At 38.6% G+C, this 12,195-nt stretch overlaps 1 protein-coding gene across 1 annotated transcript in view; it reads left to right on the top strand.

Annotated features, from left to right (window-relative positions):
• Positions 1-3,688: 3,688 nt before the first annotated feature.
• The window catches only part of LOC121959295 (disintegrin and metalloproteinase domain-containing protein 12), a 104,498-nt gene continuing 95,991 nt past the window's right edge, over positions 3,689-12,195 (top strand). The window contains exon 1 of the mRNA XM_042508543.1: positions 3,689-4,068. Within this exon, the coding sequence (XP_042364477.1) occupies positions 3,975-4,068 (94 nt within the window). The 5' untranslated portion in view covers positions 3,689-3,974. The remainder of the gene's footprint in view (positions 4,069-12,195) is intronic.

A 12,195-nucleotide genomic window follows, 5' to 3' on the forward strand; every position in this document is an offset into this window, starting at 1 on the left:
CAGCTGTTTCATCCATCTAAATTTACACTGATGTCTGGGAGAAGACAGATGATTGCTACTGACTGTTTTTGTAAACCTTATTTTATGTTAGTGCACATGCATGTGTGGGTATATTTTGATGATGGGAGATCATTAATAACATGGTTCATAATTGAGATCATTAATACTCACTTTATTCTTTCTGAAGGGAGTAATTTTAGACTAGAAAATAGAATTAGACAGCTATGGATCATGGCTGCTGCTTGAAAAAAGTTGTTTTTTTTCCTGTGAGTTGTCTCTATTCAACTTTTCAAAGATTTCACCATGTAACGTAATTCTTCAGGTCACCTTCAGGTGTTTTGTATTTGAATAAATTACATGTATTTTATATTTGAGTTGTGTTTAGACATGTTGAATTCTCTTCCAAATATGACCGTAAAATGTTTGTCTGAACAACAATAAAAACAGGCAAAATAGTTACAAAGAGACACAAAACAACAACAAGGAGATGCAAAATGACCGCTTACAACAAAAAATTGCCTCACAGAGACAAAAAAAACCACAAGGAGACAGGAAAGGTGAACAAAGAGACACAAAACCACAAATAGATAATGAATACAAAGGTGCATAACAACTATGGTAGTGTGGCCCTTTGCATACCTGTGCCCAGGGGCCCATTGTCTCATAATCTGCCCATGCTCTAAGCAGTGGAGAAAAGAAGTTGTGCTTTTTTTCCAAAATCCAGATTAGATGGGATAATTTCCATGAAACTGGGATTTATTATCATGTATTATCTGTCCTAGCACACACACACACAGACAGACAGAAAGTCCTATTTTACTGCCTGCTCCTCTCTGCACCTTATCTTCCTTCAAGCATGCTGGTTCTTAAAAAAAAGAGCAAAAGATCAGCTCTTTGTAGCACCCTTCAGCCAAATGTTGAGTTCCAGTGAAATCCGCATGCAGAGAAAAACCCCTCTGTAGTCTTTTACTTCCATTCATATTTGATCCTGAAAGAAGTTTTGAGAAATTGAGGTTCTTTGAGCATCATGACACTCGGCTGCACCCTATAGTTCCTATTTCAAACAGCGTAAGGCAACAATTAGATATGCTGCTGTGACTTCACCTTGAGTCTTCATGCAAGGATCACCTCGAATGCTGTATATCAATTTTCTCCTGTCGGAGGAGAAAAAGTGTTCAGGGACCCAGCCTGCATGTGGACACCTGCCTGCATCCCCTCCTGAAGTGGATGTCCATGTGGTGAAGTACCGAGAGCACTCACTGGAGAGCATTGTTGAGAGGAGCCATAGTGTTTGAGTGGGCCGTGTCCATATGGACGTCCATATACAGAAATCCTTTAGTGTATCTCAGTGCTTTGATGATAAGTGGAGTTGGCTTTGAGTCTTGTGAACATATTTGATGCTGATATATTAACCTTTTAAAACCTGAATCGTCATCAGATCTTTTGTGATGAGTCTTTTAACAAGCTTTTAGACCTTTAAAACCTGAGAAGATTGGGTGGATTTCTTTCAAAAACAGCTTATCAGCAACTTCGTATAAAATACTGCAAATTGCAAAAACTTATTAAAAGGTAACAAGACAATTGCCTAAAAATCAAAAATCTACCCATCCATCTATCTATCATTATCAAAAAAGAAAACTAGAGGAAAATGTTCTATCCAAAATTATGTAATTATATATTTAAAATTAGGTTACAGGGGAAAAAAAGATATTTATTGTTATTATTATTTCTTTCTTTCTTTCTTTCCTTTTTTTTAAAAACTTTTTACTAATATATTGCTAATATTTGGGTCATTTCTTGTTGCCCATTGCCTTCTTTTCACGTTTTTTTGAAAGAAATCAAGCCAATTTGCTCGGGTTTCAAAGTATTTAAGGATAACTACAGTATGTTTCAAAATTCAGACATGTCATTCCAATTGTCTTAGTCCGAAATACAAAAATATCAGTAAATATGAACAACTCTTTCCCAAATACAATAACTAAACAGTTAAAACTCTGATTTGTGATGTTATCAGATATAAAATCTGAAAATACTCCATAGACAATAAATTAGGAAAATGTTTCAGATGGCAGTGAGAACAGCTAGGGGAAAGTTCACACATAGGTATTGACTGAACCTTCCTTGGAAACCTTCCATGGAAATAACACATTGGTAATCTAAATTTAGGCAGTGCCTCCATTCAAAATGTTAATGTGTTGAAAGTCAAGACACTTTTTGGTGTCTGTTCTGCACGCAGAGATCATATTGTCCAATTTTTGGTGATGTACCAAGAAGTGCTGCCTGCATAGAGTCAATCTTCAACCCGATTTGCAAGTCTCCATTGTTTTCCACACAATGCTGCTTTCAGCTCACTCTGACTGAATAACAACATGTATGCATAATAACATCTGTGAGTAGGGGCTGTGTGGGTTATATTATTCAAATTTAAACTCTGTGTGGGCTGCTACATTAAGTGTGCGTCTGTCGAGTCCGTTTGGTCAAGTTAAGTAACGGATTCCAATAGGGAGGCCGGAAATCAAGTGGTGTGCCTTCAAAATAAAATGCTATGGTCATGCTACATGTCCTGCACCTTTAAGGGCATTTGAGGAGAAAAGGCATCCATTAAACCACGGTAATTTGACAAAATGATTTTGGGATGTCCACCAACAAATTTTGACAGTGCAGGATTCAAAATGTCTTTTTTGTCTGACCATCAGTCCAAAACATAGCCTCCTGTGTTCAAATATTTAAATTGTACTGACACAAAACGTAGAAAAGCAGCAAATCCTTACTCTTAAGAATATGAAAACAGCGAGTATTTGAATTTTTTTTTTTAATCAAACAGCCAAAACGAGGTCCATGTAGCATAGTTTTCTTTTTTCTTTCTTTCTTTCTTTTTTTCTTATGAGCTTTCAAATGCATCTCACAGGAAAAGCATCCGAAAGATAGGACTTGATTCAATATTATTTTGTCCAACAAAAATTTCCAAAGTCAAGAATGAGCTTTTATGAGTAATGTCTGATAAATTAAATGCTGTCATGATTGGCCAAAGCTGAGGACCAAGGGCATACGTTTTGTCTCAAAATGGGGATACACGTGACATTTGGGGTTTGGGGTCCTCCCCAGGGTGCAATGCACAAGGGGATGTGTCCCCTATGTCCCCCAAAATTCTGCATCGTTGGAGAGGACAAACAAAACAACATTACAACTAGCATTTAAGTTATTTCATTTATTTTTATTCATTAATTTATTTTTTTTTTATTATTTAATTAGTTATTTAGCGCAAGACCATATCACGTGGTATGGAGAACAAACATATACAAAAATAAGAGACACAGCGTGACTAAAGTACAACAAATGCTACTTAAACAAAGTAATGACACTATATAATTCATATATTTTTGATATAATAATTCATCAACTATTATTTTACTCTGATTATACAACCATTATTGGAAAAGAAAAGTATAATTTACAATTGAGGTATTTATTTTGAAAGCTGTGACCGGAAGCTTTACTTCAGTAGTTCCTGTTAGTTTGATAAAGGCTCGCTCACTAAAAATGGGCGCTGTAGGTGGCTTTAGGACCTCGCGGAGCGTCTCATTGAAGCACATGGTCCCCACTCATAAGACAACACTTCTCGGCAGTAATTGTCCTGGAATTGATGTCATTCCAGCGGGCGACAGAGACAGCAGCGCCTCGTGAAATTTGTCAATGTTTCCAGCGCTCGCGCTACATTTCCCTCACTTTTGCGCGCGAGTCAGCGTTTGACTCGGACGTGTATGTGTGTGTGTGTTGTGAATGGGGAAAGTGCAGCCGTGGAGTTGAATCAGCTGTCCTCGGGATTTCCTAAGGCAAGCCGCTCACATACTTGATCATATTTCAGGAAGTGGTTTTATTTTTGGGGGGTTGCTCGCGCGCATCAGCTGTTGTTGGATTGTATGATGCTGCAGTGAGACAGTTGGACAGTCCCGTCCACGCTTCAGCCGGGCATCATGAACCTCGGGAACCTGAAGTTTGTGATTTTGACAGCACTTCAGGCTTTATGTGTCTCGGTGTGTGACGGTGTGCTCCCCAGATCTGCAGAAGGTAAGATGACAAATGCATTTTGCTTTTTTTTTTATTATATCAAAGACCTATGTGCAAACGTGATGAATAAATTGTGTTTTTAATTGACAGTATTTTCACCTAAAAACATAGAGAAAAAGCTTTTATGTGCATCTTGAAATTAACCTGTCTGCATCTGTCATTATGCATTTTGCCTGCTATGTCTATTCTATTCTATTCTATTCATGTCTCCCCTTTGGCTGTTTTGGGTACATCATGTTTTATGAAAGCCTGTGAAAGTACACCAGACTAACAGATCTGTAACACATGTTTGGGCAGAATGAGGCAAACAAGCTCTCTAAATTCATGCCTTTCTCTCATTCTCTCCGATAGATCAGTGTGAGTGTGTGTGAAAAAGCAGAACATAAAACTGAAGCTTGCAGTCCATCCACCTCAGAGGAGAGGAGTCGCTGTATAATTGATGATGCTGAAACTCTCTTTGGTAATCAGTGGTAGCACTTGAGGCATTTCGCTGGTGCTTCAAGCATCCCTCAGTTTTTCAAGGCACTTCAAACATACTTCAATTTTTCAATTATGGATGAATTCCAGGGTTATTTTAGTGGCAAGCGTAAAAATAAAAGTCACATTGTTGGTTTGAACTTAACAAGTCAAGTAGCTTTTTAGAAACCTGCACTGTCAAATCTGATTAGTTGATCTTTGAAACCGACTCCCTTGTATAAGGAAGTTAATTAAACTGTAATCTTAATTTATGTTTACTTCATATCTATGTGTTAAGTTTACTTGGTGTTTAGCTGAATTTACTGAATTTTGTGAAGTTGTTGCAGCATAAAAATGATGAAATCAAGTTAGTCTGACTTAACTTGATCATGACAAAGAGGATTTTGCCAATGATAATTTAGGAGATCAGCAAGTTCTTTTCTTAACAATTTAAGAAGACACAAATGTGATTGACTAGTTTGCAACCAGCAGAATAGAGGTATATTTCATGTTGCTTGTTGCTTAAATTTAGAAAGATTGATTTAACTTAACTTGTCATTTTTTAAGTTGCAACAACTTCACAGAATTAAGTAAATATAACTATGTTTTAAGTAAACCTAACAATTAGATATTAAGTCAACATAAATTAAGACTAATAATTCAATTTACTTACATTTTTCAAGGAACTAGAAGAGTTTTTTTCAAAGTAAAATCAACTTGTCAGATTTTACAGTGTATAAATTGTGACAGGGTTCTCACCTTCATTGGAAACCTTGAAAAGTCATGGAATTTCACAATCACATTTTCCAGGCCTGGAGAAGTCATGGAATTATTGGAAAGCATTGGAAGTGATGGAATTCTGTTATATTTAATGAAATGGATACAGTAATCTTCAGTGGATAACCTTCCATGTAATGCAGAATAAAAGTACATTTATTTTCTCACGCTGTGGACTAGGGTTGCAGCGGTATGAGATTTTCATTGTACCATAACGGTCTAAATATCACACAGTATACGGCATTACATCAATACTATTATTATTATTATTATCAGTTACGATGAGCCTTAAAGGAATGAAAACAGAAAGTTTTTTTTTTGGATTGCACAAACACTTTACTCCAATTAAAACTGGAAACAGTTTATTTAATGGAAGTATGTGCAAAAGGTAATTTAGGGGGAAAGAAGACGCGCAATAGAGATTCTCTGTCCGACTGCATTTTTTTTTCAATACCGTAGATAAATAAACTTACACAATATGATGACCGTCAACTTTCATACCACGGTATACTGTTGATGTGACGTTGCTCTGATAAGTGTCGGAAATGTGTCACTTTTTCATTTACCATGAGAACGTTTCTTCATCGTCTCTCCACGGTCTCTCCTTCATGTTCGCCAGCTGTCTAAAATTCTGTTTAAATAGAGTTTAAGTTGGATTTGCTTAAAAAACACCAGACAAGTAGGTAGTCATTTTGTGCATGAAAATGTGTGGGAAACCTGGAAATGTCATGGAATTTTACAATCAAATTTTCCAGGCCTGGAGAAATCATGGAATTAGTTGAAATCAGTGAAAGTTTTGTAAAGTCTTGGAATTTTCTTTTGTTGTGTTTTAATGAAATAGTTACAGTAAACTTTAGTGGATAACCTTCCATGTGATGCAGCATACCAGTGAATTTTGAGCAGAGTTTGAATCCGATATGCTTGAAAAACACTAGGCAAGTAGGTATTGCATTGTATGTATTATTTTTTAAATTATGGGTCCTTTAAAATCAGAACCCTGCTGTGCTGTTTGTTATGTTGGTGACATCCCAGCAACACATTAAAAAATAGCTGCTCCAGAGCTCTGGGGAAATATCCAAATGTAATGTCAGGGTGTGTTTGTGTGTTTTTCTCGCACACTGATCGCAACCCTTTGGCGTTGCGGCTCATGACATCTCAGTCACCAGTGTTCCATGCCCCAGGTGCGATTCAACAAGGACGCCACACACAGTACTACAGTATTTGGTGGAAGAGATGCACTCGTCGCCTACAGAAAACTTTTACATCTGAACACGCTGCCAGTCGTGACACTCACTGCAGAATCCTGGGAATTAATTACCAGCAAGGGCAAATGTGTAAAGCTCAAACTGGGATCAAAGCGTGAGGAAGTTGTTCATTTATTCATCAACAGTTCGTCATCATCCGAAGTTGGCCTTGATGGGTTCGCTCTCGTGGGTTTAAACTCGTTAAAAACCATCATCGCCAGTTCATCTGTGTGGGTGCTGCTGGGAACGTAGGATCTTTATTGGCAGGATACTTGACTGCTCCGGGGTGCTTCGGGCAGATTGGGATAAATTTAAGGAGCGAGCGGTGTGAGCACGTAAGTGCTCAGTAGATTCGGTTACATTTAAAGGAACAGTGTGTTAAGATTTTGGGGGATTTAGTGGCATCCAGTGGAAAATATTGCAGATTGCAACCAGCTGAAACTTCTCTCGGTTAGAATTCCTTCAGTGTTTATTGTTCTAGAGGTTTTCATTGAGGCGATTTATCAGCGGAGGTGTCTTCTTCTCCGAAACAAACAGACCAGGTGATTAAATTAGAAAAAAACACTCAATAAAGCAGTTTCATAGGGATGCACAATATTGGATTTTTGCTAATATTAGATGTTCTGATATTTTCGGACTCATTTTGGCCAATTGCCGATGACGATATATGCACATGTTTTTCCACCTAATTGCAGGGAACATCAAGTCTCTCCTGTAGTGGAATTTACATATTACCCCCACTCTTGGCCCACTGATGGCAAATGCAGACATAAAATACAATGTTTATAAAAATGTACACATTTATTGGGCAAAACCAAAAGCTACTTTAACATAGATTACATGTAGAATGCCATATTTATTCTTAAGTCATACATTTTAAACAATACTTTGAAATTCCTCCCACTTTAACTGGCTTGTTAAGTCTGTTAAATAGCCCAAACCAGGCCAAATTTGACCTATTTAAACTACTTAAAGTCGCAAAACTAAAGCATCATCTTGTCAGTCATATTGGCAGAAAAGTTCATTTTGGGCCGATGCTGAAATTTCATTTTACAGCCGTTATCTGCTGATACAGATGACGTGCCGACATTATCGTGCATCCTTTTCATGTTCAAATTCAGTGTTTCTCCGATGCTGTTCGGCACATCACAGACAGGCTGCTTGCCCAGCACCTGCTAATATGTGCTCACCTCTTTTCTCTGAAAACTAATGATCCAGACGTTGAGGAGGTTTTTACTGGGAGCCGAGTTATCCACAGAGTTCTCTACCTCTCCAGAACAAAACTATTCATTAATCATTGATTTAAACCAGTAAAAACACTGAATGAATCAGTTTGACATGAAAACGTGAATGGCCTGGCTAGAGCCAGTGTTTTTTGTCCCATTTGGGCTACTTCAGAAACATGGTGGTGCAACATGGCGGACTCTGTAGATGCTGACACACTCCCTTTGTAAAACGGCTCATTCTAAGGTAACACAAACACAATGTTTTATATTTTCAGGTGATTTATACACCACAAAAACATACTTATAATATTTCATTTTTTACCCACATATCCCCATAAATCATACACACTGGACCTGTAAAAGACAAAAAGGCCAATTGAGGTCGTTAAATCAGCTCAAATGTGAGGTTCAGCTGGTTTTCTCTGTCTTACATTCAAACTGAACACTTTGGACTGTTGGTCAGATAATAAGCAGTTTAAAGATGTGACCTTGGGCGTTCACTTGTGAGTGGAATTTCTCACACTTTTGGACCATTTATAGACAAAATGATTGTTCAATTAATGGAAATAATGAGTTGCAGCTTGCTTCATGTTAAAGGATAATGAGTGTGAATCATTAATGCTCCCTTTTATGAGTCTCTACTCTGTCTCCAGACTGTGCAGACTTTTGTCTTCGCTGTCAGGAATCCAAGACTGCTAAGAAAAGATGCAGCAGTTCAGCTCCGTGCAGCGTCATGTTTGCATACATATTTCATGACACCGCCCCTTGAGCTTTCTTGTCGGTTTTCCTCTCCCTGTCTGTCTCATGCATGCTGCTGTCCTAGCCGGGGATCATTTGTGAATGATTTCCTCCGATGGTTGACACACTTAGTGTCAGCCAGTATTTACTAGCCAGCTGTACTGCTTCAACCAACATGACTCCGTCTGCCTCCAGCTCCGCATGCAGCTTGCGTGCTGCACGCTCAGACAAATGAAAGTTGAGCTGAGAATATATTTTTGGACTGTAGTAAAACATTCCTTCAGCAAACAGTGTCCTCCCCGAGAGAGACATTATCGCCATGATGTGACCCATCACAAGTCAGAGGCATTTAGTGTCTTTTCAGTATGAATGGAGTCAGATCTTCCAGATGAGTTGTTCAGGATAGTTAAGACCCAGGACGCCGGTAAGAAGAGTCGATGTGTGCTTGTGCATTAAGACAGATCGATCAACCAGTTGCTGTTCCACAGTGGGGATATTTATTTATACAGGAGGGGGGAAATTGCTGGACTGTGCTCATGCGGCCTAACCCTACATGTGTTGCATTCATTTCTTCGAAGCTGCTTTGGACTCGTTTGACCCTCCCATCAAAAACTTAACACAAGAGCTGAAACACGATGCTGGCTCTGGACTTTCTCACTGGACTTTCACACCCAGTCAGGTCAGAGTTGAGCTCAGCGCAGCTCTCCCTGAGCGTCTTCTCTCGTCTGGACGGAGAGCCCAGTTGGCTCAGATATCTCCTGTCAGTGTCAAGTCTATCTGGCTTTGTTCAAGTTCCACCCCATCAGTGTTTCACGAGAAAAAAAAAACAAAAAACATGGACATTTTATAAGCCTGTTCTGGTCAGTTTTTGTGTTCTGTTTTGCAGCACTTTTAGCATAATGAGTAACATATGCCATTTATAATGTCAGACAGCTCTTTCTCTGGCTGCATGAACAACTAATAACAACTGGATTCCATTTAGATTAGCAGTTCCAGGGTTTTGCTTTTCTGTGTGCTGGGTCACTGAAATGGCTTACTGGGACACTTAGAGGTCCAGTGTGTGGGATATTGGCAGAAATGGAATATAATATTCATAACTATGTTTTCATTAGTGCATGATCACGTAAAAGTAAGAATTGTTGTGTTTTCGTTTCCTTTCGCAGGAACCGTTTCTAACTCACTCGGCACCCATTCATTCCTTTCAAATGGGAAAGTCCGACTGTGAATGGAACCATCAGCCTAACGTTATGTTTGCTGATAGCATACTAACTGCTCAGAGCTGGAAACAGCTAATGCTCCATCCTTTAACATTACTGTAAACAGGATTGGTGAGTGGTGAGGCCGAACAATGAAATAAATGTGCTCTTACTGCTTTCTAATCATTATAATGAGCTAAAAGAGTTTGGAAAGTGCTCTGTGGAGCTAAAGGGAACTGCACGATAATCCTGTGTGGCTTGTGACACCTTTTAGGCTGCATTACATGTAGTCATTTTTTGTGGAATAATATTCATTTACGAAGCCTTAATATTCCTGAATTACCAAGTGTTTGCTTTTGTTTTACTTTATCGGGATGTCTCAGGTGAATAAGATCAAGTCAACTTTACAGTGATAATGGCCCTCAGAATTTTAAGTCTTTTTTTAGTATTTAGCCATTATCACCTCCTCAATTTAGATTGATTTTGATAAATATCCTGTCTAAGTGGTAGTACCAGGCATCACCTTGAGTCACACATTTTTAATTACCAGGAAACTGAGATTGCAAAATATCATTTTCTAACTTTTTATAATCCTGCCACAGCAAAGATTTGGAATCAAGAACACTGCATGTAAGTCTAAGGGAAACATTTATAGCTTGACTCCATGAAAACTTCAAGTCGTTGTCTTCCACTGAGATTTAAAACACAGAAATTTATTTTTTAGCTTCAGATCATTGATCTTCCAGCCTGGCATATAGCATCAGCCCACAGTTCATCTCCCATATTCTTCGATGAGAAAGGACAAGCAGGAACAAGACAGGTCACCTCCGGCTTCTATACCTGAGTACGATTCTGACAAATTGGCCTGAACAAAGTTCTGCTGCAGCTAGTTTCTTTGTCTTGTGTCTATCTGAGTTAGGTCCCACAGGCGGACTTGTGATGTATTTTTAAGTGAAGCAGAGCAAGCAGCACATCAAATAGGTATAGATAGATAAAAGTTTCAAGGAGAAACCCAACCAGTTAAGATTGTTAAATGTTAGGTTTGGTTGTTTTTGGGTTTTCTTATACCTAGTGAAAATAGCAGTTCTTGGTTTATAGCATAGACTATACACAAATATGGACAACATGACAGTTCTTCCAAAATGTAACTTTTCAATCTGGATCGCCCCCTGGTGTCTGACTGCAGTATAGGTCATAAAGCCTGCCCCTCCTTGTTAGTGAATGGGCCACAGGCCAAACTAAAAACTCAAAGTACATGCCAAATCAATTTTTCCCAAATATGGCTCCTCACACTGAAGGTAGTTCTCTTCACCCAGATTTTTGTTCAAGTGTTTGTTTTTATGATAAGTTTGGTTTTGGAGTTATTAAATGATACAAAAAGAGGATTTTCGCCTTGATTGACAGCTGTGACAGCCAATCCCTGCTCTCGCATTCAGTGAAGCTGCTCGCGATTGGTCGGACGGGTGTGCTCCGACTCCAGCTCTCCATGACATCACCAGTGGCAGTGCCTGTATCTCTGATATTTTAGCCTCAGTATCTTTATGTACAGTCTATGCAAAATACAGTCTATGGTTTATAGTATAAGTCGTCGAGAAGTATCTGAAAGCCACACTTGAGTAAAAGTCTAAATATCTAACCAGAAAATGACTTTGGTAGAAGTTAAAGTCGCCTATTAAATATTATTAGAGTGAAAGTGTTAAAGTGCCTGATATTAACTGAAATTAAGCAATTTAATGGTATTAAATACTATAGTATGAGGGTAAAGTAAATGCATTCATCTGTTTGTCCCTTCCTTCCTGCCCTGTTGCTGTTAGGTAACAAAAGCTCTTAGATGAAATGTAGTGTAAAAGTAAAAGTGAAAGTTGACAGAAATATAAAAACTAAATAGATACTCCCAAAAAAAAAGCACTGTAACAAAGTATTATTATTTCGTACCATTACCTATTACCTATTACCTAGTATAACACCCGAAGCTCAAGCTGATGTCTTCAAATTGCTTTTGTTTGATCGGCAGTCCAAAAACCAAAGACATTCAATCCATAATGATAAAATATCGCTCTCTTAAATGAGTGGAATAGAAATATCGATGCACTGACGTTGTTTTTGTCGTTGCAATCCTATGTGACTTTTAAAGACACTTTCTCCTCTGATTTAATGACATGGTTGCCACCACATACTGTAAGACTTGAGGATCTTTCTTTGATGATATGAGAGCTGCCCCCCCTCCCCTCTCATTTTCTGTCTTTCTGATGGGGCTTGAGGTTTTTTGTTTTGTAGTTTCTTTGCACTTTGAATGCACGCCAGACATGTGCTTCCCATGACAGAGAGGTTTTCCAGGGCGCTGTAAAAGAAATCCATCATAGGGACCATATTAACAAGCTTTCACACAGCTCTGCTCCTGAAGCTGTCTGACTCTGACCTTTGTTGCTAAGGCACACGGGCTTCATGCCAGGCAGCGTGCACAGCCCTCGCAGCAGGGGGAGCGTAACA

The sequence above is a fragment of the Plectropomus leopardus genome, chromosome 19 (genome assembly GCF_008729295.1).
Source record: "Plectropomus leopardus isolate mb chromosome 19, YSFRI_Pleo_2.0, whole genome shotgun sequence".
Lineage (NCBI taxonomy): Eukaryota > Metazoa > Chordata > Actinopteri > Perciformes > Serranidae > Plectropomus > Plectropomus leopardus.